Source organism: Parasteatoda tepidariorum, chromosome 6 (genome assembly GCF_982258835.1).
Source record: "Parasteatoda tepidariorum strain Cologne lab strain chromosome 6, Ptep-v5.0, whole genome shotgun sequence".
Classification (NCBI taxonomy): Eukaryota; Metazoa; Arthropoda; class Arachnida; order Araneae; family Theridiidae; genus Parasteatoda; species Parasteatoda tepidariorum.
Genome location: NC_141760.1, coordinates 9,288,675 through 9,312,370, shown reverse-complemented (window position 1 = coordinate 9,312,370; position 23,696 = coordinate 9,288,675). Strand labels below are relative to the sequence as shown.

Here is a 23,696-nt window from a genome sequence, read left to right as displayed (position 1 = left end):
ACTTGATCCAGGAGTTGTCCTATGTTCTGGATAGCGTTCGAAATTACAAGGCACTGGAATTGAAAATTAGTACAGTCGTAAGCCCAAAAAAATTGGGCCGGTGTTCAACGACGGTTGTAAAATTAGTTACTTCGATCAAATATAGGCTCAAAAGCTTTCAAATGGGATAAAAATTCTAAATTTTAATGTTTTTTCAATTTGCTTGACCAGAACTTGACCTTAGCTAACAAATCAATTCTCGATGATAAAGCAAGATATCTCTTAAACCCTTTTCTTTGGAAGGGTTTTCTGAGTGAAAAGTTTTTCGTTGGCATGTCTTTCATTAATCAACAAAAAACAAACGAAAACAATGTACAGAATCGTAATTTTCCATCCTATTAGCGGAGGTTCCATAAATTACGGTTCTGCACACGACCATGAATAATTCACAACCCTAATTCCGCTCAAAGGTAAATGTATGTCGGATTTTTGCATATTTTACGTAAAAGTCGCCATTCAGTTTTGATTTACATTTAAGTTTCCCCGATGAAAAAGAAAGAAAAAAGATACTCTGGCACTTTGTTCAGATTGAAATTATTCTTTTTTTCGAAGAGAAAAAGTTATTAAGTTTCGAAAGTCGTGCATTTGTTTTGAGTTGCCAACTCGTGACACGAATGTAGAGATATTTCAGGAAGTCATTAAATGCTTTTTACCGAAACTGTAATTTAGAAAAAAAATATCCTGATTTTCAAATTACTTCTGTGTTTTAGACTCGACATTACTTTTATGGATAATTTACAGTGGGGAAAAAATTGTTTTTGCTTTCTGTTGAATGAGATCTTTTTTAAATAGACCTTAGATACTTATGTATTGCTGATTTCAAAACTGTAGTCAGTTTCTCTGTCCCAGCTGAATTTTTTTTTTATATAACGAAAATGACATACGCCTCTTCCTATTATGAATTTTTCCTTCGTGTGCTTCTAAACAGTCCATAATAAAGAAGCACACCTAGCTGCACACGACGACATTTCTAGGCACGGGTTCCTATGCCATTTTAATCCTGATGATGTGCCTTAACTTCCCTAGAAATATGTCGCCACATTTACGCGATCCATTGTCATATACAATATAACATTTCTAAACTGGTACATTTCAAATCAAAATATCATTAAAAAAAAATCTGTAGTTTTTGAAGCGATTCAGATTCGAATTCTCCACACATGAATTGGACGAGATCAAGTATTCGTACAAATGTAACAAAAAATTTGTTCTTCACTGTTATCATACAGACTGTCACTGTTATCATATATAATACTGTAGTCAGGGGTGGTCGCTGTGACCTACCAAATTCATTATTTGGAGAATTTTACTTCGCCATTCCAGATATTTTACAAACATTAATTTTACTATTTGGAATTTTTTTTCGATTTCTTAGTTGGAAAAAAAGTGCATAAGTATCGTTTTAAGCATCCATTTCTCATTTCTTACATCTTTTATTGATTTTTCATTTGTTTAATAAATGTTTTAACAAAAGAGACTTTATTGTCATCTTAAAGCACGATTTCCACAATATTTTATATCTATTCTGTATTTGACGAAATTGCCGATCACCATATAATTCGTTATTCGTTTCCTGGGCATATTATTGTTCTATTGTTTACACTAATGGAAAATCTATAAATAGATCTCTCCCGTACGGCCACAAAGAAATTCCTCGTTGATTATTCACGAATGCAACAAAAAAAGGAAATATCAAACGCATGAGCTGTCATAAGAATGAAAGCGTAAACGTAAATGCTTACAATTAAAATTCATTTCCCAGGTGGACAACGAAAAAAAAGAAGAAAAACTGAGTTACAAATTGGAAAAAATTGAAAGGTTAATTTTATGGCGGTTTTCTTAACTTTAGAAAAATTAAAATGAAATTTCAATCCCTGAATATCGCTCTATATTTGCATTTTAAAAATCCATTTTTGGCAGTTTAAAAATAATACTTCCGTCCAAGTAATCGAGGGCATATTAAATTCATCGCAACCGGAAATTGATTTGGGGGGAAAATGTTCATATTTGACAGCTTTCGAAAGTTTTGGAGAATATTTGGGAACCTATCCAAGGGGGGTAAAGAGAGAAGATAAATTAACGATAAATTTTTAATATTGCTATCTAGACAAATGAGTATTATTTTCAATGCATTTTCTCTATGTTGAACCGAGAGAAACCAATTTCAGATTAATAGTTTGTAAGTTTGAGATTTTATCTATATCTCAAATATAAATTTGTACCTATACCTATTAACGCATCTGGCACTGATATCTAGGTTGGTGAGGTATTGTTGCTATGTATAATAGGACTAATAGGTAAAAAGTTATAATGAATTTCGAGTAAAAAATTAGATTGATGCGTTCGACATTGTTATATAACCAAGTGAAGTAGTGTTTTTTTTACGCGAGATTGAATCAATGCAATCAAAAGTCGGTAGATCTAATAGTTTAGAAGTAATAGGGGTTTTGTGCACAAAAGGGTTATAAGTCAAAAGTTTACTTCTTATACACAAAACCCTTGTTGCTTCTAAAAAAAGTTGGTCCATCGTGATTTATTGTACTGTTACTATAAAATGATAAATGAGAAACAGTACCTAGTTTGTCTAGATAGCAATGTTAGATGTGTAAATAGGTATTAGTCAAAAATTTTGCTTTTTATACATAAAACATTTAAACTCAAAACTATTGATTCTATTGACTTGATTTTGATATCAATCGATTTCTCACATCCATAACTATATCTCTCTCGATTGAACAAACATAAGCATCTCTGCTTTTGTTTGATGACTTCTACTTAATGCTTGCTCTGTTGCGCAAACACTTTAAGACTTAGAAATTTGAAATTAATAAAGTGTGTTTAAAAATGTATAGGAATTATGATGAAATAAACAAGTTAACATTCGACAATATTAGTTCGAGAATTAATGATTATTAAACTTGTAGCAAAAAATACCCTGCAGCTCGAGTTGAGATTTGAATAGATATTGAATAGAGTTGAAATTTGACATGGCCTTATTTTGTTTATGCAATTAATATTTAATTTTTTTGAGCTTCTAATTTGTTTGAAAGCCATTGCAATTTTAAGTGTCATAGGCTTATATTTTTACTGTTTTGTTTTAAAAATTGACTCTAATAATAGAAGTTTCTCTCTCCCGAAAGCTTAATTTTTTAGAAACCTTAACCTACACATGCACTATATTTTTCGGATATAATCACGTGAGTTGATGACGAGATTTTTTCTTTCTTCTCTCTCTTTATATATATATATATATATATATATATATATATATATATATATATATATATATATATATATATATATATATATATATATATATATATATATATATATATATATATATATATATATATATATATATATATATATATATATATATATATATATATATATATATATATATACGGTTGATTACTTTTTAGATCCATGTAATAGTTTGATATCGTTAAGATGAACATGTTAACAAACTGTGATTTTACTTTAAGATAAAATAATTTAAATATTTTAATAAACAAAAGGATCTTTATTTTTTTTCTCAGTTTATTTTTGAAAAATATCGACTTTTAAGAAAAAGAAGCGATGATGATTGAGTAGTAACCATCGGATAGGTGAAACGAGCAAACAGGGAGCAAAAACTAATTGTAGCATAAAATATTCTATACGATTCAATGCATCGCTTATATTAATGACAAACACGAGAATAGGTATGAGTAGAGAATTTCTTTTTATAATATTCAGAGCAAAATAAATTATACAGGAAACAATATTTCACTTGTCTAGATAGCAAATGTCAGACATAAAAGTATGTATGTCAAAATCTTTACTGTTTTTACTCTAAACATTAATAACTTATGAACTACAAAGCTTACCGATTTAAAGATGGTTTTGTTCAATTCAGTGTAAAATAATTAAACAGAAGCAATGCCCTACTTGACTAGATAGCAATTCTTGGTCTTTTTCTCAGTGTTTTCTTTTCATTATTGCCTTTTTTATTCCACAAAGTATAATAAATAGAATGTGATCACTCACAACATTTAATAATCAAGTTGTACTCGGGCCTAAGAATATTGGTAGTTAGAAAACTCACTATTTAGAGAAAATGAGCCTTTACCGAATTTTGAAGGGACTTTTACTAATGAAGAGTTTAAAAATATGTAATATATTTAAAGAAATTTCGGATATGTATTGAACCAACTTCATAATCTTCCAGACAAGATTAATCAAGTCTGAAAATTCCAGTAGCTGTAGTAAGAAAGCATAACTCATTTAAATAACCCGGTTTCTCATTATTCATATAAGAGAACTTGCTCTCGCATACCTTTAAAGAAGTATCTATTATTCATTTAATAACCAAGTTAGATAAACTGATTCCTTTTTTGAAGAAAGAAGAAAAAGTGGGGTTATATTACGATAATGTTGGGGCCGTAACTGTCTCACGCTATTCTGTAATGATGGGGTTAAATTAGCAATTTGATTAAGAGTTCTTGGCTTCTGCTTGAAAATTATTGGGAGTAGGCTGACTTATTTTGGTTCAGAATTTGGCAAGATTGGCTATATTTCTTTAACTTTATTGCCCTTGTATGTCCTTTGATGGAACTATATATTTTTGGACTGAATTTATTTCGTAGAAGTAGTATGGGAGATAAATGACTAAACATTACTTTAAGAATTAAACGGTGTGTAATTTTATTATCAAAGGCATATGAAATGTTTAGATAGGTGAAATAATTTTAAATTAATATATACAGTGCACAGCCTGAATAACTTTTGGATCTAATGATTGAATGTGCACGTACTTAGATCCAATATTAATGATTCGAGGGCCTAACTTTGAATATGATAATTAATTAGGGCAGACGATATTTTAAGTTACGAAATGAGACAAAAATACGTACTTTCCTTTAATAAAAACATACTCATTTTGTTGTTGAAAGATTTAGATTTCTGAACTTTAAAATATGAGAGATACCAGAAATCAGAAGAACGTACGTACTTTCCTTGAATAAAGACATACCTTTCTTTCGCAACCTTTGGATTTCTGAGCTTCAAAATATGAGGGAACATAAGTGAATGTAGGGAGGTAAAATAGGGTCTCAATAGTTTGGTCAGGAGAACGGTTGAAAATTTGGACCCCTTAATGAAAATGTTACTTTTTGCGTATCTCGCTATATCTCGAGGACTTTTTAAGCGAATTGAAAATTTTTTACACATAATTATGAAATTCATTTATCTAAAGATAAAATGCAAAAAAAAAACTTCTAGTAACTGCCTATTATTTTTTTTATTATTTTATTTAGTAATGGTGGGAAAAAATTTGATTTAAGATGTATACACTTTTTTACATCATTTTAACGAATGCTACATGAAAAAATTAAGTTAAGAATAAACAAGGAAAAAGTTAAAGAACTTTACAGGGCAGAATACTGAGTTTGTGCGAAATGGGTCGAATAGTTCATGAAAAGTTCCGAATAGTATAATCAAGATTGAATTTTGAATATACGACTTTTTTTGGAAATTTGATTTTTCAGAAACTATTCATCCGATTTCGCCCAAATTAAATTTGGTATTTTTCCATATGAAATTGCATTTTTTAATAAAATGTAAATAATTGTATACCTTATAGTTCATAATTTTTGGACTCTTAATAAATAGAATAATGAAAAATAGTAAATATTTGTTTAAAGTAATTTTTTGCATGAAGTAATCTTTAGATAAACAAATTTTATAATTGTGTGTAAAAATGTTTCAATTCGCTTAAAAAGTCTTTGAAATACGGTTAAATATGCAAAAAAGTAAAATTTGCATGAAGTTGTCCGAATTTTGTACTGCTCTCGTTAACAAAGTATGAAGACTATAGTTTCCAAACTACGACTGGCCCCTATATTTTCGGAGTATAAAATCTAAATCCGTCAAAAAAAAAAAAAATAATCTGTGTGATAATGCAGCGAAAGTACGTTTTTGTGTCTGATTTCGTAACTTAATGTTGTAACTTAAATATCCCCTCTGCCTTTAAATAAGCTTGTTAGCTTTGACAAATGGCATAAAACAACAACATTCAAATAGAATTACAACCAAAAATTGTCTACTTCAAAGCAGTGCCCTTGGAAAACTATATAGTTCTCTTGCCTAATAAGAGTGCTAGAATTTAGGAAATTGAAATAGCCTTTATCTTATCGGTTGCACAATTTTGAGTGTCCCAAAATAAAGTTACTAAGAGAAAATTTTCAAACTCTAGAAGAGGAAAAACAAAAAAGTACTCAAGCCAGGTGAGTAATTAAGCCACTTGCGGAAAACAAATGTATTGACATTGCTGTAGGACAATTGTCGTGATGCACGATGTAATTGTTCTTGACGTTGGGTCTTACCGGCACGATCATTTCACGTAGTTCAGACTTAATACATTGTCCAAAATATGATGAAAGGTGGGGGGATTCAAACTCAACTGTTCTCCGATCATTCTAATAGTCAATCGACGATTAAAAAATTGAAGATTTTGGATTTTATCTACATAGTCTTGGTTCGATAAAGTCTGAAGCAAAATCTGATAACACATAACGGTTTCTTATTATTAGTGTCACTCATTTCAAGAACGCACTACCAAAACTAATTTCGCAATAAATATGATTTCGGGCAACCACATTAATCTATCCACTTCACATTAGTACTTGAATGCTTGCGGTATGTAGATACTTTACCGCACTAGAGTTGCACAATCGGCTATTGGTGACGGAGGAGGCAATCTCTGAGGATAATCCAAAGACATGCAATCACAGTTTTGATGCCCTGCAGAATGAATCTCAATTGTGAGGTCACTGCTCCCTCAATTTAGACACAGATCTGACGGGGAAGGGAATTTTCTTCAGATTCCTGTACCCATCATACTACTCAGCGATCGAAAACAGTATTTTAGGTTCGACACATTTTGCGATCACGTATGTCGCATTTACTCGGTGGGTCTTAGTGGAGTTGAGGATCGAATCCCAACCCCTCTGGCCCGGATTCTGATGCTCTAATCACTGGGCTACCACGATCCCGAATGAATAATCACTTACCTCTCCAGGTTTGATGGGTCTAGTGTTGCCATATCGATATTATATAACGCTAGTCACATTACCTTACACTTGAAGCAATGAGATAATTTTAAACTATATATAATCTTGCCATGAAGAACTATCTGAACTTTAGAACAGACAAATAACTTAAATCTTTTAAAAAAATTATTAAACTTTTTTAATAATCGCCAATTTTGCGACATTTTTCCACCTAGAGGAAAATTATCAAAATCACTGCCTTTTTCTCAGTTTTTGCAAATTTTTATGAGCCTAGCTAAAGCAGCTTTCGAATAAATTTTAAAATATTAAAAAATTAAACTACAAATGGTTTTTATTTTCACAAAACTGTGTTTTTTCCTCAGATTGATGTATGTTTTGTGCCATTTTTAAAATAAGTGTAGGCACCACTGGATTTAGATAGGATTTAACAGTCATGATTAACAGTTGCAAATTCCCAGCAGTTATAAAAATATCATATTGATCGAAAAAAACCCATCATTTCATATTACGACGGAGCCTTCCAAGAACAACTTTGATTTATACACGACGCATGCCGTCCTATGGGTCAATGGTTTTTAAATTATCACAACTTCTACTCGAGTTATGATGGAAACAAAATTGAAATTCATGAATTCTTTTACTGTATGATGATCTAATCATAGTTGGCCAAAAAAATATATTCAGGTGCCTTAATAATATGCCACATGTTTTCAATTCAGAGCCTGTGTCTGTATTTCATTACAACTTTGACATGTATATGCGGTTAATTCGTCTTAGCTATATTACTTCTGGGAGAGTTTTAAGAAATTATAATCTAATACAGATGGATTTTGGATTCTCTATTAAATATCAAATAAAAATTTGTTCAATCTGTATTTACGAATCGCTGCATTATTGAATTGTGTTTCTTTTAGGTCAAGACTGTTTTCAGTTTGAGCAGAATGGGCACATGGTACTGAGCTGCAACATGAGGAGAGAGGCTTATCAGTCAGGGGCTCAAGCTCAAGTAGATCTCAGTCTCAATCTACAGCTACTCCAGGCCGTCGAGTCTCGAGCAGGGAGAATAGGGCAAAAAATGGCCGCAAAGGCCGGGGACCAATGCCAAAGAACTTGAAATGTAAGTTAATCCAACCACGTTTAAAACATATTAATTTAAAGTGAAAAATTAAAAGTCGTATGTTATGTAAAAAATTAAAAGCCTTTGAAGAAAAATTGAAAAAACACTTTCTCCTGTTGAAAAAGAAAGTTTCTTAAGAGATTCATCTCTTTGGAATGTAGCTGGAATTTGAAGAAAAATTGAAAAAAAAAATGTTTCACCTGTTGAAAAAGTAAGTTTCTTAAGAGATTCATCGGGTTAGAATATAGTTGAAATTGACTAAATTATGGTTTTAATAAATAAGTGAAAATTAAGAGGTAAGAATGGGTAATGCCCGTACAGTGAAGAGAGCGCACGGACAGGAATTGTTTTTCTTCTGCTCGGCTCATCATTACTGTGTAAACTCTCGGGGAAAACAGTTTTTCAACTTCATTATAATTTTTCCAAATTTAGTAATCCGCCAAAATGCGACAGATGGTAATCCAATCGTCTTTTTTTCAATTTTAATTTATAACTGTATTTGAACAGTCAACCCAATTTTGGGTTTAAGTCTATTAATGTTCAACTCCGTAGCCTTGTAATTATGAACCTAATACAGAAGACAAGGATCAGTATTGTATCAGTATCAGTATCCTGGATCAAGTATTGGGAGAAATTTGCCTTCGTGGAGGACTTATGGATGGAACTAACCCGCATTTGCGTTACACGGAGAAGGAAACCACGAAAACCTCCCACGGTTAGCCTGACGGCAAGTGGACTTTAATCCATGATCCGTCTACCACTGAGGATATTTTGCGTCAGCACTGCGATCAGTTCGAGTTGGGTGCGGAATTCGCATCGACAAGCCATCGCTGGGATTCGATCCTGGTTCACGTCATTGGAAGGCGAATGTTCTATCCCCTGAGCCACCACGACTTAATCTTCATTTTCGTAAAAACTATAAGCATAAATCTTTCTTTCCCCTTGATATATATTTGCAAACAAATAAGCCATATATTTGACTTTACGCGCCCTTTCCTATTTACTTTGCACAAATGAACAACCCAATAAAACTAGTGTTGTATTGAGAAAGTTACATAGCAGGGTTTTACTTCCTTACTAAATAACAGTCCTTTTAAATTTTGAATGAAAATAAACAAACAATACAGTTTCTGAAAGCTTTGATCCGCAACAAACTTCTTAAAGAGTTTCAAATGTAGCTTTTTCAGAGGAATATAATCCAGGTGTGTACTTATTTTTGTGACTGACGGAATTTAAAACTCCACTCGCAGAGGAACTGTGTGACTCTTCTGCTGTTTCTTTGGCTATTTATATGGAAACCACCACCCTTAATGCGTGTCTTTAGAATCCTTGTTAAAAGTAAAGTCAAAACAATAGGCCCATTAGAGTTGAAATTGAATAGTTGAACGAGAAAAAGCATTCATTTTTGAGGAGATGTTATTACATCAAAATCCGTTTGATTGCTTGATAAAAAGTTGAAGTGTTTATTATAGAGAATATTTTATTAGAAGCACCTTGTATTATTCATATTACTAAATTTGAAACCCTTAAGAGTTTCATGTTAAACCTACCACATTAGTCCCCTAAAGGGTTCCGCAAGGGTTCCATTTACACAGAAAACAGATTCTACTTCCTTTCCGCTAACTTATACAGAATAATGTAGAAAGTTCCTTATTTATTAAGTAACTAATTAATATTTTTGGATGTTTTCCTTTAGATTTTATATTCATTAATATTTATTCGTTTAAACTTGTTTATAATATTCTAAATTCATTCTATAATACTTGAACTTAGACAAATATATAAAAAATTCTTACAACTTTAAAATTGAAATAGTGGTAACTAATTTCAATGGAACACAAAATACTGAACAGAAAATACAGTAAGGTTAATTAGGTCCCCGACCCCCCAAATATGGGTATGCGGAAAAATTTTTCATCTTGTCGCCGTGACAGTCTCCCGCACAGCCGGAGGTGGACAGAGAGATAAAAATAAATTAATGTTGTTTGTTTGTAAAAATTAGCTATAAAAAAGTAACAGGAAAAAACAGTTCACAGCACGACTCGAAATCTTACGCAGCTTGTTGATCAACAGGTTTTTTGCCGTTAGACCTCTGCACCCTTATATCGAGGTAAATATTTAAGTATGTACTATACTAGTATGTATTATACTAGTATGTAAAGTATGCTTACATTTTAAAATGGTTTTTTTTTCTTCGGAATTAGCTGGTTAGTGTGACTGATTATTTTAAGAGGTAAACACCTCTAAGGTATACAATCATTAATAAACAAAATTTCATCTCAAACAGAGCTGGTTGTGCTCTCTTCTTGTTTGTGTTTGCACGAACACTTGTGAACATGCTTGGCACGAAATTCCTCGTTTAGTTAATAAATTTTTTTGAACATTAAAAAAGTGAATTTTTTTCTGGGTCAATTTTCTTAAACATGCTCTTTGAGCTATGTCCATTTCTTAAAAAGCGCTTATTGAGCTGTGTTCTTTTTCTTAAATGCTTATTTTGAGCCTTGTCCATTTTTTTTTAAAATCACGCATTTCGAACTATATCCAGTTTCTCAAAACCCGCGTTTTGAGCTATGTCCATTTTGTTAAAGGCAAACCTTTTGATGCAATTAATCCGCATTAGCTTTACATGGAAAGGAAAACCACGAAAACCTCCCATGGTTAGACTGACGGCAAGGGGTCTCTAACCCATGATCCATCTACAACTGAGGATATCATACGTCAGCACTATGGCTAGTGCGAGCTGGGTGCGAAATTCATATAGACCAGACATCGCTGGAATTTGAACCCGGTTCATCTCATTGGAAGGAGGTGCTCTATCCCCTGAGCAACCACGACTCCGGATATGTTATATGTCCGATTTATTATATCCAATATGCTAAGCTCGTTCGAAAAAAATTACTTCTTTTTGCTCAAAAGAATATATTATTACCGAAAAAAAATGTCTAAAGCAATTATCCTATTCATTTTGCATTTTAAAAATGACTCAATTTATGGCTGCAATTAAATATTTTTAAGTATATAAAATAAATTCAGTTATGGGAAAAAAAGCCGACTATTTATTTCCCGATAATATTTCCTTAATCATAAATTAAACATTTGAATTTTGTTAAATAAGCTTTTCAAAAACGCAATTTTTTATTTATTTATCGTCAAATATTTCTTCGCGTATTTTAAGTTTCAACGCTGCATAAGTTAGTTGCTTTTCACGAAAATAAAATGTTTCAAAGTGGATTTCAAATCGGCAAACTATTTCTAAATTGCTTCGTACTTTTGATTGCGCAATTCCAATATTTGCTTTCCGAAACTTGTTCGTTGGAGGAAAAAAAAAATCACCCAATTTAAATTTAGGTGACTAGAATTTCACTCTTCAAATTTTTAATGAACGTTTTAAAACGTGAGATAAGATAAACAGCACAAGAACGTCTTCTCTAGTTCAAAAAGTTTTTCTCGTGAACACTTTACGGGCTCATCAAACAACTCTTCTCTAAAATACCAAAAATAAATAGCCGGACTTTATAAAAGTATATCTTGAACGATATATTCTTTAAAGTTACTTTTCTCTCTCTTTTGGCGAATTGATCAATATTTGACGAGATTCTTAGTTTGTTTCTCAAGTTCTAGAAAGTTCGAGATGGAAGGGGGGGGGGGTCGACAGGGAAGCGCATTGTGTACTCAAGATGGATATATCCGGTACGTTTTATTATTTTTGTTCTTTTTCTACTATCGAGTATTCGTGAGTTATTTTTTCCCTACTTCAAATTCTAGATACTGACTAACGTCGGAAAGGACATTTTTATTCATTAAATCGGTATGTTTGTTTTCGTATCCGGTCTTCTTGATCCGGCTTAAAATCCGGCAATCTCAAGGGCCTGTTTTTCAAGGAAGGCTGGAGTAACATGGCCTCTACATGTGTCCACTTTCGAATTATTTTTTTTCCTTTCAATTTACTCTAAGATATCTGGCAGAAAAACGATAAGACATTTAATAACTTTCCTTTCTTTATCAATATACCAATGTTTTTGTTCTGAAGTCCTCTCAGAAAAAAAAATATATCAACTTTCTTATTTAGATTTTAGTAAATCCTTTCTATTTTAGCATACGTGTTTTTTTAAGTAAACATAGAATTGACAAAACTAAAATCATGCATTTTATTTTTGTTAATATTTTTCAATAGAATTGGGCACCTCCACTCCAAGAAGAAAAAGACCTAACATACTCACACATGGTCTGACCTATGACGTCAGTACCAGCTAATCTTTATCAGCAAAATGGCGTATTAAAGCTGATCTAAGTTTCATCACATTAGTTAGAATATTAATTAACATTAAGCTAGTCAAATCCAGAGCCGTATCGCACATCGAATTAGCTAAAATATAATTCTTTCTCGTCTGCTTCTTTTACTCAACTTGGATTTATTATTTGTTTATGTATTTTATTGTAACCGTGATATATTTTTGTTTTGTGTTTCTGGCAACTTTGCATAATTAGTTTTTTATGTTCTACACGGTTTTGTTCTAGTCTTTGTATTAAATAAGGAAAATAGGGTGAAAGAATTGAAATCTTTGTGAAAAGATTATGTCACTTAAGGGAATTGATACTTGTCGGGCTTAGCTTACTTGAAAAGAACAGTTGCTAACGTAAACAAATGCCACGTTTCAACTACCAATCAGGATCGAGATACCCACCCTACGTCACTTGCAGGTATCCCGGTATGTTATTGTTTGAATCTTGAGGCGAGAAACTTCTCTATGAGTCTTACTCAGAAATGAGAAGAAATTGGTAGTAAATTTTTATTTATTTGAAGCATGTTTTCAACAGAGTAAGAAATCAATTACTACAATCAGTGACTAACTATAACATATATTTCCATTAGGGGTGCACATCCTGAGGTCCGCGGACCACATGCGGGCTGTTGATGTGCGACCAGCAAGAGCTTCTGAACACAATGAAAAAAGAATTGATCTTTTTTTGAAATGTAAAACAACTTTCTAAAATTTAAGATCTACCATTTGAGTCATGAAGCCATTTGATTCATGACCATTGATTCATGAAGTTAAACTTATTCGTTTCAATTTTATCAATTGCAGTTAAGCTTTTATTTTTACAATTTAAAATTTAAGTAACTAACGGGATACCTGAAAATGACGTAGTGTGGGCATCTTGAGCCTGATTGGTTGTTAAAACGTGGCTTTGTTTACGTCAGCAATTGTTCTTTCCATTCTATTTCGAGTTAACTTACCCAGTCAAGTATCAATTCTTTTAAGTGACACATTTTCGATAATCATTCACAGAGATTCTTTTACCATATATTTCTTACTTAACACAAGGACAGGCACTAAGCCACGTAAAACATAAACTAATTATGCGTCAAAGTTGCCAGGTACACAAAACAAAAATTGCAATAAAATACATAAACAAATAATAAATCTCAGAAAGAATTATATTTCAAGAGGATCAATACGGTGCTGTATTTAAGTAACATTCTAACTTATGTGGAAAAACTTAGCTCAACTTTGACACGCCATTTTGCTTATTGACGATCAGCTGGCGCTGACGTCATAGGTCACATGTGTGGGTATGTTTTATCTTCTTCTTCTCGAAGTGCAAGTACCCAACTAATTACTTAAGGTTGTTTATTTCATTTTTTTTCATTGCGCTAATGCAGTTTTGCTTCGATTAAAGCAGTAACATAATGATATTCAATTCATTTGTTGTTGTCTTATGTCTTATTAAACATCCTCAGTGGTAGGCTGATCAGGGGTTAAAGTCCCCTTGATGTCAGGCTAACCGTGGGAGGTTCTCTCCGTGTAGCGCAAAGGCGGGTCAGTTCCATTAGAAAGGCCTCCACGGAAGCAAATTTCTCCCAATGCTTGTTGCGGTAGTTCCTTGTCTTCTGGATTGGGTTCAAAATTACAAGGCTATGGCGTTGAACATTAGTAGTCGTCAACTCAAAATTGGGTCGGCTGTTCAGCGATGGTTATAAAATAACTGTATTTAATGCGATTAAGAAAACACTTATTTCGCTAAAAATGCAACCCATGTGCATTTTATTGTTACTATTTTTAACAAATATGAGCTCTTTACGAACATTTCATAATATACGGTAAATTTCTTTATTTCACGCTTGTTTGTTTTCATTTCCGAATATTTTCTATGTAATGTTTACCATATTTTGAGATATGCTTCAAAAAATTGCTCTGTAAAAAATGATGCAACTCGCCACTAGTCAATAGCAAAATTTTCAACTTTTTCTCTATACAATAGGGTACACATCATTGATAATTCCAGAATTTTCAAATTTGCTGAAAAATAAAAATAGTGTTCCGTAATGACTGCCTTAAATATATATATTGTTTTAAATCCTAATCAAGTTAAAAGTATATTTATGTTATTAAAAACGTTAAAAAAATTTAACGAGTCACAACTGAGAAAGTTGTTACTGAGCTCAACAACAGCTGTTTGATTACCGCAGAAAACATAGATAGTTGTTAAAAGGTGTTAAAACGTAGTTGTTAAAGTATTTATGATTATATTCTTTGGTGTTTATAATAAAAGGTGTTCAATTAAAGGTGCTCATATATTACACCTTTTTTATAAAAGGTGTTTAGAAAAAAGGTGTAAATTCCTTATTCTGTAAACATGATGTTCCTTACTATTGTTTAAGAAATTGTCTTTCTCTGTAAATTCAATAGCCCGTATACAGTGTGTTATAATTAAACTGTAAGGAACACCCTATATATTTCGATGAATTTTCTTCAATGTTTTTTCTTACTAAATAAATCTTGTTGAGTTGCTTTGATTAATGTATGATTATTATTTTAATTTCAGGAACTAATGGGGGGAGTATAGGAGTCATCAGTCGCACAAGCAACGATTATAAAAGAAAAATGCACCTTTTAGAAATATTTTTTCATTTATATTACGACATGTTTATGTCAACCTATTGAAAGAATCTAAATAAAGAAGAAAATGATGGCAAGATAATGAAATGAAATTGCAATTATGAACACAAAAAAAAGATGAAATCTAATAAAAATCATATTTATGTTACGCAGTTGTCCGTACTTATTTTTGCAGTTTTGTATCTTGCTCTCTGTGTTTCATAAATATATTTCAATTATCTTTTTAAAAAAATGCTTTAGAGATTAAGTTTCTTAAAATTTTTATATTTAATAAATTTCATGTCAAAACCATAGACTAATAATGTAAGTAAACTGCTCTCCAGTTTTATTTCTGTAAACAAGAGCTTTCTTTAATGTTGAAACGCAGAATGACAGAAGAAAACACGAGATGAGTTTCAACAAGAAAGAAATGTTTTTAAACCAATACACTGTGAAGAATTTAGTTTATTTTAACACTATAAATGATGATAACTACTTAACACTGAAACTATTGTAATGAAACACACAGAATATTCCTTTAAACTACCGTTGTCAAAAAACATATTTCCACCATTTTTAGTGCTAAGTAACACTTTAACCTTAAAGTTTATAATAACAATAAGAAACAATAAACATGAGAGTCGGTAAAATTATTTTAATGATAAAATAGGAACAGTTAGGGCGCTTTTTCATTACACGACACGATAACGACAAAACGGATCCGATTGTCGGCGAACGACATAGAGTCAAGTAAAATACATGGTCAGCAACGGAGCGCTTTTTCACTCACCGATACGATAACGATTATGTCGTATCCGACAAGGCGATATCGTTGGTCGGAATCAAATGTTGATTAGGCAAGCAAGTTTCTCCTCAAATCGTGGCGGTTTTATTTGTTATTGTGCATCTTTTCTGTTTTATCTCCTCTTTTGATATCATTATTTTATTCTTTTAATCAATTTTAATCGTTTATTTGATCATGTCAAATGTAAAATTTGAAAGTAAATTTTTATATAATGTATTCTCATGTCTGGTTATAAATTTTTAATTTTATGATGTCGCATTTTTTACAATAAAATGAGGTTAAAAGACGTAAACAATCATAAAAGTTTTATTGGAAATTTTTATAAATTCATTATATGCTTTAATGAAGAGATAATACTTTTTATAATAGTAATGGTTTGATAAAAAGGCAAATAAAGACCCTTATGTATTTCAAACAGAACTCGATCTAACTACTGGTTTCTGCTTGATTGAATAATAAAAAATCTGTTTCCTGATTCAACTGAAGCATTTTTTTGAAACATGATAGAGCGGCTTCCTAAGATTAATTTGGTAAAACTCATTTAAAAAATCATCTGAAAAGACTATTCTAAATGAAGCTAATATTTTAATTCGATTAAAAAAAACGTTAATACTTTAAAGCATTTAAAGAGTTTAAGTAATGTTAAGTGATAACAGACATAAATTAGCCAGCAGAAGCCAACTCAAAAGCCATATAAAGATTATTCCTCATTAACATCACTCTTGTTCTTGGTTTCTCTCATTCAGACGAAATTAAAAAATTTATTTGGGACTTTTTGTAGCTTATGGAAAAGCACATAAAAATCTTCTTCAACATATCTTGCCTCATTTATTTAGTGGGTACTTACGTTGTTGCAGAAGTTGTGCTAATGCGCCAATAAAGAGCAATCCTGTTGTTTGCACACAGCGTTTTCGCATGCAGTTATCTTTTGGATTCCTTGTTGCCTTGTTTGCTTAATTCTAACGCCATTTTTAGTGCTACGAAAATGCATCTTTGGGATTTGCCAAAAACAGAACAAAAATGCAATTTTATTTTTTCAGTAGCGAAATATTTTACCAAAAAAAAAAAAAAAAAAAAAACGAAAATGAGCCAATTCCCATGACATGAAACTTTATTTTGGTAAACGTACGTTTTGGAAATGTAATTCAAGACAGTGTGATCAGCAAGTGCGGCTTAGATGGTAGCACAATTTATTCTGACAGTTGGAAAGGTTATCAAACAAAGAGAATAGAAGGATTCCTACTTGCTAAGGTTTATCATAAATACAAATACCTTAGCAAGTAGGTATTTGTATACATTTTATTAATCCTGATACAGGAGTTCATAATACACAAACAGTTGAGAGAATAAGGGGCAGTGCTAAATGGAGGAACAAAAGACATAGGGGAACAGCGAGACATCATTTGGAATCTTATTTATCAGAGTTCATATGGCGACAACATCTGGTGAAAGAAAAAAGACTGTTTTGAATATGTAAAACTCTATATCGGCCCATTTTCTACCGAAATCTACTTGACTACTTTGATTTTAAATAAAGTGTTTTGAATTTTTAGATTTTAAATAGAGTGTTTCATTTCACGATTTGTCGCAAAAATTTTAGGTGTAAATTGGCGGCACTTAAAAACAGCCAAATCTGTAGCTGCGGTGGCGTTAATACGTAAGTGCACCCAAAAACGTTTCTGCACTGCTAGCTTTTTTCTTCTGAAATAAAGTAAGAAGTGTGAGACGACGATTTCCATCCGGCATATTTAAAGTTTGCAGAAAAAAATCACAACAGAACACAAGCAACTGCTCACTCAAGCTCAAAACATTGAATGAACAAGAATTTCTACTTTTCGGACGAGCGATATCGGACAAGTGAAAAAGCAATTGCTTGAACGATCCGGCAACGACATTGTCGTTCACACATTTGTCGTCCGATTTTGTCGGTATCGTGTCGTGTGATGAAAAAGCGCCCTTAGGATGTCTATCATGGACAATTAGCGTAACCTAATTAAGATAAGAGACTAATCGACCGATTCCTTTCAAATTTTGAATTTTCCTCTTTTTAAAAATGCGTAATTTAATTTGGTATAAGATTTGTATGCTCTAAAATGCAAACTTTTTAGCTCGTTATTTAATAAATACTAAAAAAGTGTAAATTAATATAAAAAATAATAACAACAATAAGATAATATAATAACAATAAGATAACAATAACAATGAGATAACATTAACAATTAGATAATAATAACAATAAGAAATAATACACATAAGAGTTAGTAAAGTTATTTTAACGATGTAATATTAAATAGGAACAATTAGGATGCATACACAATCTAATTCTTAAAATAAAGGATTCCCTTCAAATTTTGAATTTTCCTCTTTTTAAAAATGCGTAATTTAATTTGGTATAAGATTTGTATGCTCTAAAATGCAAACTTTTTAGCTCGTTATTTAATAAATACTAAAAAAGTGTAAATTAATATAAAAAATAATAACAACAATAAGATAATATAATAACAATAAGATAACAATAACAATGAGATAACATTAACAATTAGATAATAATAACAATAAGAAATAATACACATAAGAGTTAGTAAAGTTATTTTAACGATGTAATATTAAATAGGAACAATTAGGATGCATACACAATCTAATTCTTAAAATAAAGGATTCCCTTCAAATTTTGAATTTTCCTCTTTTTAAAAATGCGTAGTTTAATTTGATATAAGATTTGTATGCCTTAAAATGCAAACTTTTTAGCTCGTTATTTAATAAATACTAAAAAAGTGTAAATTAATATAAAAAATAATAACAACAATAAGATAATATAATAACAATAAGATAACAATAACAATGAGATAACATTAACAATTAGATAATAATAACAATAAGAAATAATACACATAAGAGTTAGTAAAGTTATTTTAACGATGTAATATTAAATAGGAACAATTAGGATGCATACACAATCTAATTCTTAAAATAAAGGATTCCCTTCAAATTTTGAATTTTCCTCTTTTTAAAAATGCGTAATTTAATTTGGTATAAGATTTGTATGCTCTAAAATGCAAACTTTTTAGCTCGTTATTTAATAAATACTAAAAAAGTGTAAATTAATATAAAAAATAATAACAACAATAAGATAATATAATAACAATAAGATAACAATAACAATGAGATAACATTAACAATTAGATAATAATAACAATAAGAAATAATACACATAAGAGTTAGTAAAGTTATTTTAACGATGTAATATTAAATAGGAACAATTAGGATGCATACACAATCTAATTCTTAAAATAAAGGATTCCCTTCAAATTTTGAATTTTCCTCTTTTTAAAAATGCGTAGTTTAATTTGATATAAGATTTGTATGCTCTAAAATGCAAACTTTTTAGCTCGTTATTTAATAAATACTAAAAAAGTGTAAATTAATATAAAAAATAATAACAACAATAAGATAATATAATAACAATAAGATAACAATAACAATGAGATAACATTAACAATTAGATAATAATAACAATAAGAAATAATACACATAAGAGTTAGTAAAGTTATTTTAACGATGTAATATTAAATAGGAACAATTAGGATGCATACACAATCTAATTCTTAAAATAAAGGATTCCCTTCAAATTTTGAATTTTCCTCTTTTTAAAAATGCGTAGTTTAATTTGATATAAGATTTGTATGCTCTAAAATGCAAACTTTTTAGCTCGTTATTTAATAAATACTAAAAAAGTGTAAATTAATATAAAAAATAATAACAACAATAAGATAATATAATAACAATAAGATAACAATAACAATGAGATAACATTAACAATTAGATAATAATAACAATAAGAAATAATACACATAAGAGTTAGTAAAGTTATTTTAACGATGTAATATTAAATAGGAACAATTAGGATGCATACACAATCTAATTCTTAAAATAAAGGATTCCCTTCAAATTTTGAATTTTCCTCTTTTTAAAAATGCGTAATTTAATTTGGTATAAGATTTGTATGCTCTAAAATGCAAACTTTTTAGCTCGTTATTTAATAAATACTAAAAAAGTGTAAATTAATATAAAAAATAATAACAACAATAAGATAATATAATAACAATAAGATAACAATAACAATGAGATAACATTAACAATTAGATAATAATAACAATAAGAAATAATACACATAAGAGTTAGTAAAGTTATTTTAACGATGTAATATTAAATAGGAACAATTAGGATGCATACACAATCTAATTCTTAAAATAAAGGATTCCCTTCAAATTTTGAATTTTCCTCTTTTTAAAAATGCGTAATTTAATTTGGTATAAGATTTGTATGCTCTAAAATGCAAACTTTTTAGCTCGTTATTTAAAAAATACTAAAAAAGTGTAAATTAATATAAAAAATAATAACAACAATAAGATAATATAATAACAATAAGATAACAATAACAATGAGATAACATTAACAATTAGATAATAATAACAATAAGAAATAATACACATAAGAGTTAGTAAAGTTATTTTAACGATGTAATATTTAATAGGAACAATTAGGATGCATACACAATCTAATTCTTAAAATAAAGGATTCCCTTCAAATTTTGAATTTTCCTCTTTTTAAAAATGCGTAATTTAATTTGGTATAAGATTTGTATGCTCTAAAATGCAAACTTTTTAGCTCGTTATTTAATAAATACTAAAAAAGTGTAAATTAATATAAAAAATAATAACAACAATAAGATAATATAATAACAATAAGATAACAATAACAATGAGATAACATTAACAATTAGATAATAATAACAATAAGAAATAATACACATAAGAGTTAGTAAAGTTATGTTAACGATGTAATATTAAATAGGAACAATTAGGATGCATACACAATCTAATTCTTAAAATAAAGGATTCCCTTCAAATTTTGAATTTTCCTCTTTTTAAAAATGCGTAATTTAATTTGGTATAAGATTTGTATGCTCTAAAATGCAAACTTTTTAGCTCGTTATTTAATAAATACTAAAAAAGTGTAAATTAATATAAAAAATAATAACAACAATAAGATAATATAATAACAATAAGATAACAATAACAATGAGATAACATTAACAATTAGATAATAATAACAATAAGAAATAATACACATAAGAGTTAGTAAAGTTATTTTAACGATGTAATATTAAATAGGAACAATTAGGATGCATACACAATCTAATTCTTAAAATAAAGGATTCCCTTCAAATTTTGAATTTTCCTCTTTTTAAAAATGCGTAATTTAATTTGGTATAAGATTTGTATGCTCTAAAATGCAAACTTTTTAGCTCGTTATTTAATAAATACTAAAAAAGTGTAAATTAATATAAAAAATAATAACAACAATAAGATAATATAATAACAATAAGATAACAATAACAATGAGATAACATTAACAATTAGATAATAATAACAATAAGAAATAATACACATAAGAGTTAGTAAAGTTATGTTAACGATGTAATATTAAATAGGAACAATTAGGATGCATACACAATCTAATTCTTAAAATAAAGGATTCCCTTCAAATTTTGAATTTTCCTCTTTTTAAAAATGCGTAATTTAATTTGGTATAAGATTTGTATGCTCTAAAATGCAAACTTTTTAGCTCGTTATTTAATAAATACTAAAAAAGTGTAAATTAATATAAAAAATAATAACAACAATAAGATAATATAATAACAATAAGATAACAATAACAATGAGATAACATTAACAATTAGATAATAATAACAATAAGAAATAATACACATAAGAGTTAGTAAAGTTATTTTAACGATGTAATATTAAATAGGAACAATTAGGATGCATACACAATCTAATTCTTAAAATAAAGGATTCCCTTCAAATTTTGAATTTTCCTCTTTTTAAAAATGCGTAATTTAATTTGGTATAAGATTTGTATGCTCTAAAATGCAAACTTTTTAGCTCGTTATTTAATAAATACTAAAAAAGTGTAAATTAATATAAAAAATAATAACAACAATAAGATAATATAATAACAATAAGATAACAATAACAATGAGATAACATTAACAATTAGATAATAATAACAATAAGAAATAATACACATAAGAGTTAGTAAAGTTATTTTAACGATGTAATATTAAATAGGAACAATTAGGATGCATACACAATCTAATTCTTAAAATAAAGGATTCCCTTCAAATTTTGAATTTTCCTCTTTTTAAAAATGCGTAATTTAATTTGGTATAAGATTTGTATGCTCTAAAATGCAAACTTTTTAGCTCGTTATTTAATAAATACTAAAAAAGTGTAAATTAATATAAAAAATAATAACAACAATAAGATAATATAATAACAATAAGATAACAATAACAATGAGATAACATTAACAATTAGATAATAATAACAATAAGAAATAATACACATAAGAGTTAGTAAAGTTATTTTAACGATGTAATATTAAATAGGAACAATTAGGATGCATACACAATCTAATTCTTAAAATAAAGGATTCCCTTCAAATTTTAAATTTTCCTCTTTTTAAAAATGCGTAATTTAATTTGGTATAAGATTTGTATGCTCTAAAATGCAAACGTTTTAGCTCGTTATTTAATAAATACTAAAAAAGTGTAAATTAATATAAAAAATAATAACAACAATAAGATAATATAATAACAATAAGATAACAATAACAATGAGATAACATTAACAATTAGAGAATAATAACAATAAGAAATAATACACATAAGAGTTAGTAAAGTTATTTTAACGATGTAATATTAAATAGGAACAATTAGGATGCATACACAATCTAATTCTTAAAATAAAGGATTCCCTTCAAATTTTGAATTTTCCTCTTTTTAAAAATGCGTAATTTAATTTGGTATAAGATTTGTATGCTCTAAAATGCAAACTTTTTAGCTCGTTATTTAATAAATACTAAAAAAGTGTAAATTAATATAAAAAATAATAACAACAATAAGATAATATAATAACAATAAGATAACAATAACAATGAGATAACATTAACAATTAGATAATAATAACAATAAGAAATAATACACATAAGAGTTAGTAAAGTTATTTTAACGATGTAATATTAAATAGGAACAATTAGGATGCATACACAATCTAATTCTTAAAATAAAGGATTCCCTTCAAATTTTGAATTTTCCTCTTTTTAAAAATGCGTAATTTAATTTGGTATAAGATTTGTATGCTCTAAAATGCAAACTTTTTAGCTCGTTATTTAATAAATACTAAAAAAGTGTAAATTAATATAAAAAATAATAACAACAATAAGATAATATAATAACAATAAGATAACAATAACAATGAGATAACATTAACAATTAGATAATAATAACAATAAGAAATAATACACATAAGAGTTAGTAAAGTTATTTTAACGATGTAATATTAAATAGGAACAATTAGGATGCATACACAATCTAATTCTTAAAATAAAGGATTCCCTTCAAATTTTGAATTTTCCTCTTTTTAAAAATGCGTAATTTAATTTGGTATAAGATTTGTATGCTCTAAAATGCAAACTTTTTAGCTCGTTATTTAATAAATACTAAAAAAGTGTAAATTAATATAAAAAATAATAACAACAATAAGATAATATAATAACAATAAGATAACAATAACAATGAGATAACATTAACAATTAGATAATAATAACAATAAGAAATAATACACATAAGAGTTAGTAAAGTTATTTTAACGATGTAATATTAAATAGGAACAATTAGGATGCATACACAATCTAATTCTTAAAATAAAGGATTAGTAGACGGATTCAAATTTTGA

General features: G+C 29.0%; 1 protein-coding gene across 1 annotated transcript in view; it reads left to right on the top strand.

Moving 5' to 3' along the window:
- Positions 1-15,258, top strand: part of LOC107441974 (tetratricopeptide repeat protein 17) — a 59,095-nt gene extending 43,837 nt beyond the window's left edge. Inside the window, exons 9-10 of the mRNA XM_071179020.2 lie at positions 8,006-8,208; positions 15,037-15,258. Coding sequence (XP_071035121.1) covers positions 8,006-8,205 — 200 coding nt within the window. The 3' untranslated portion in view covers positions 8,206-8,208; positions 15,037-15,258. The remainder of the gene's footprint in view (positions 1-8,005; positions 8,209-15,036) is intronic.
- Positions 15,259-23,696: the final 8,438 nt, after the last annotated feature.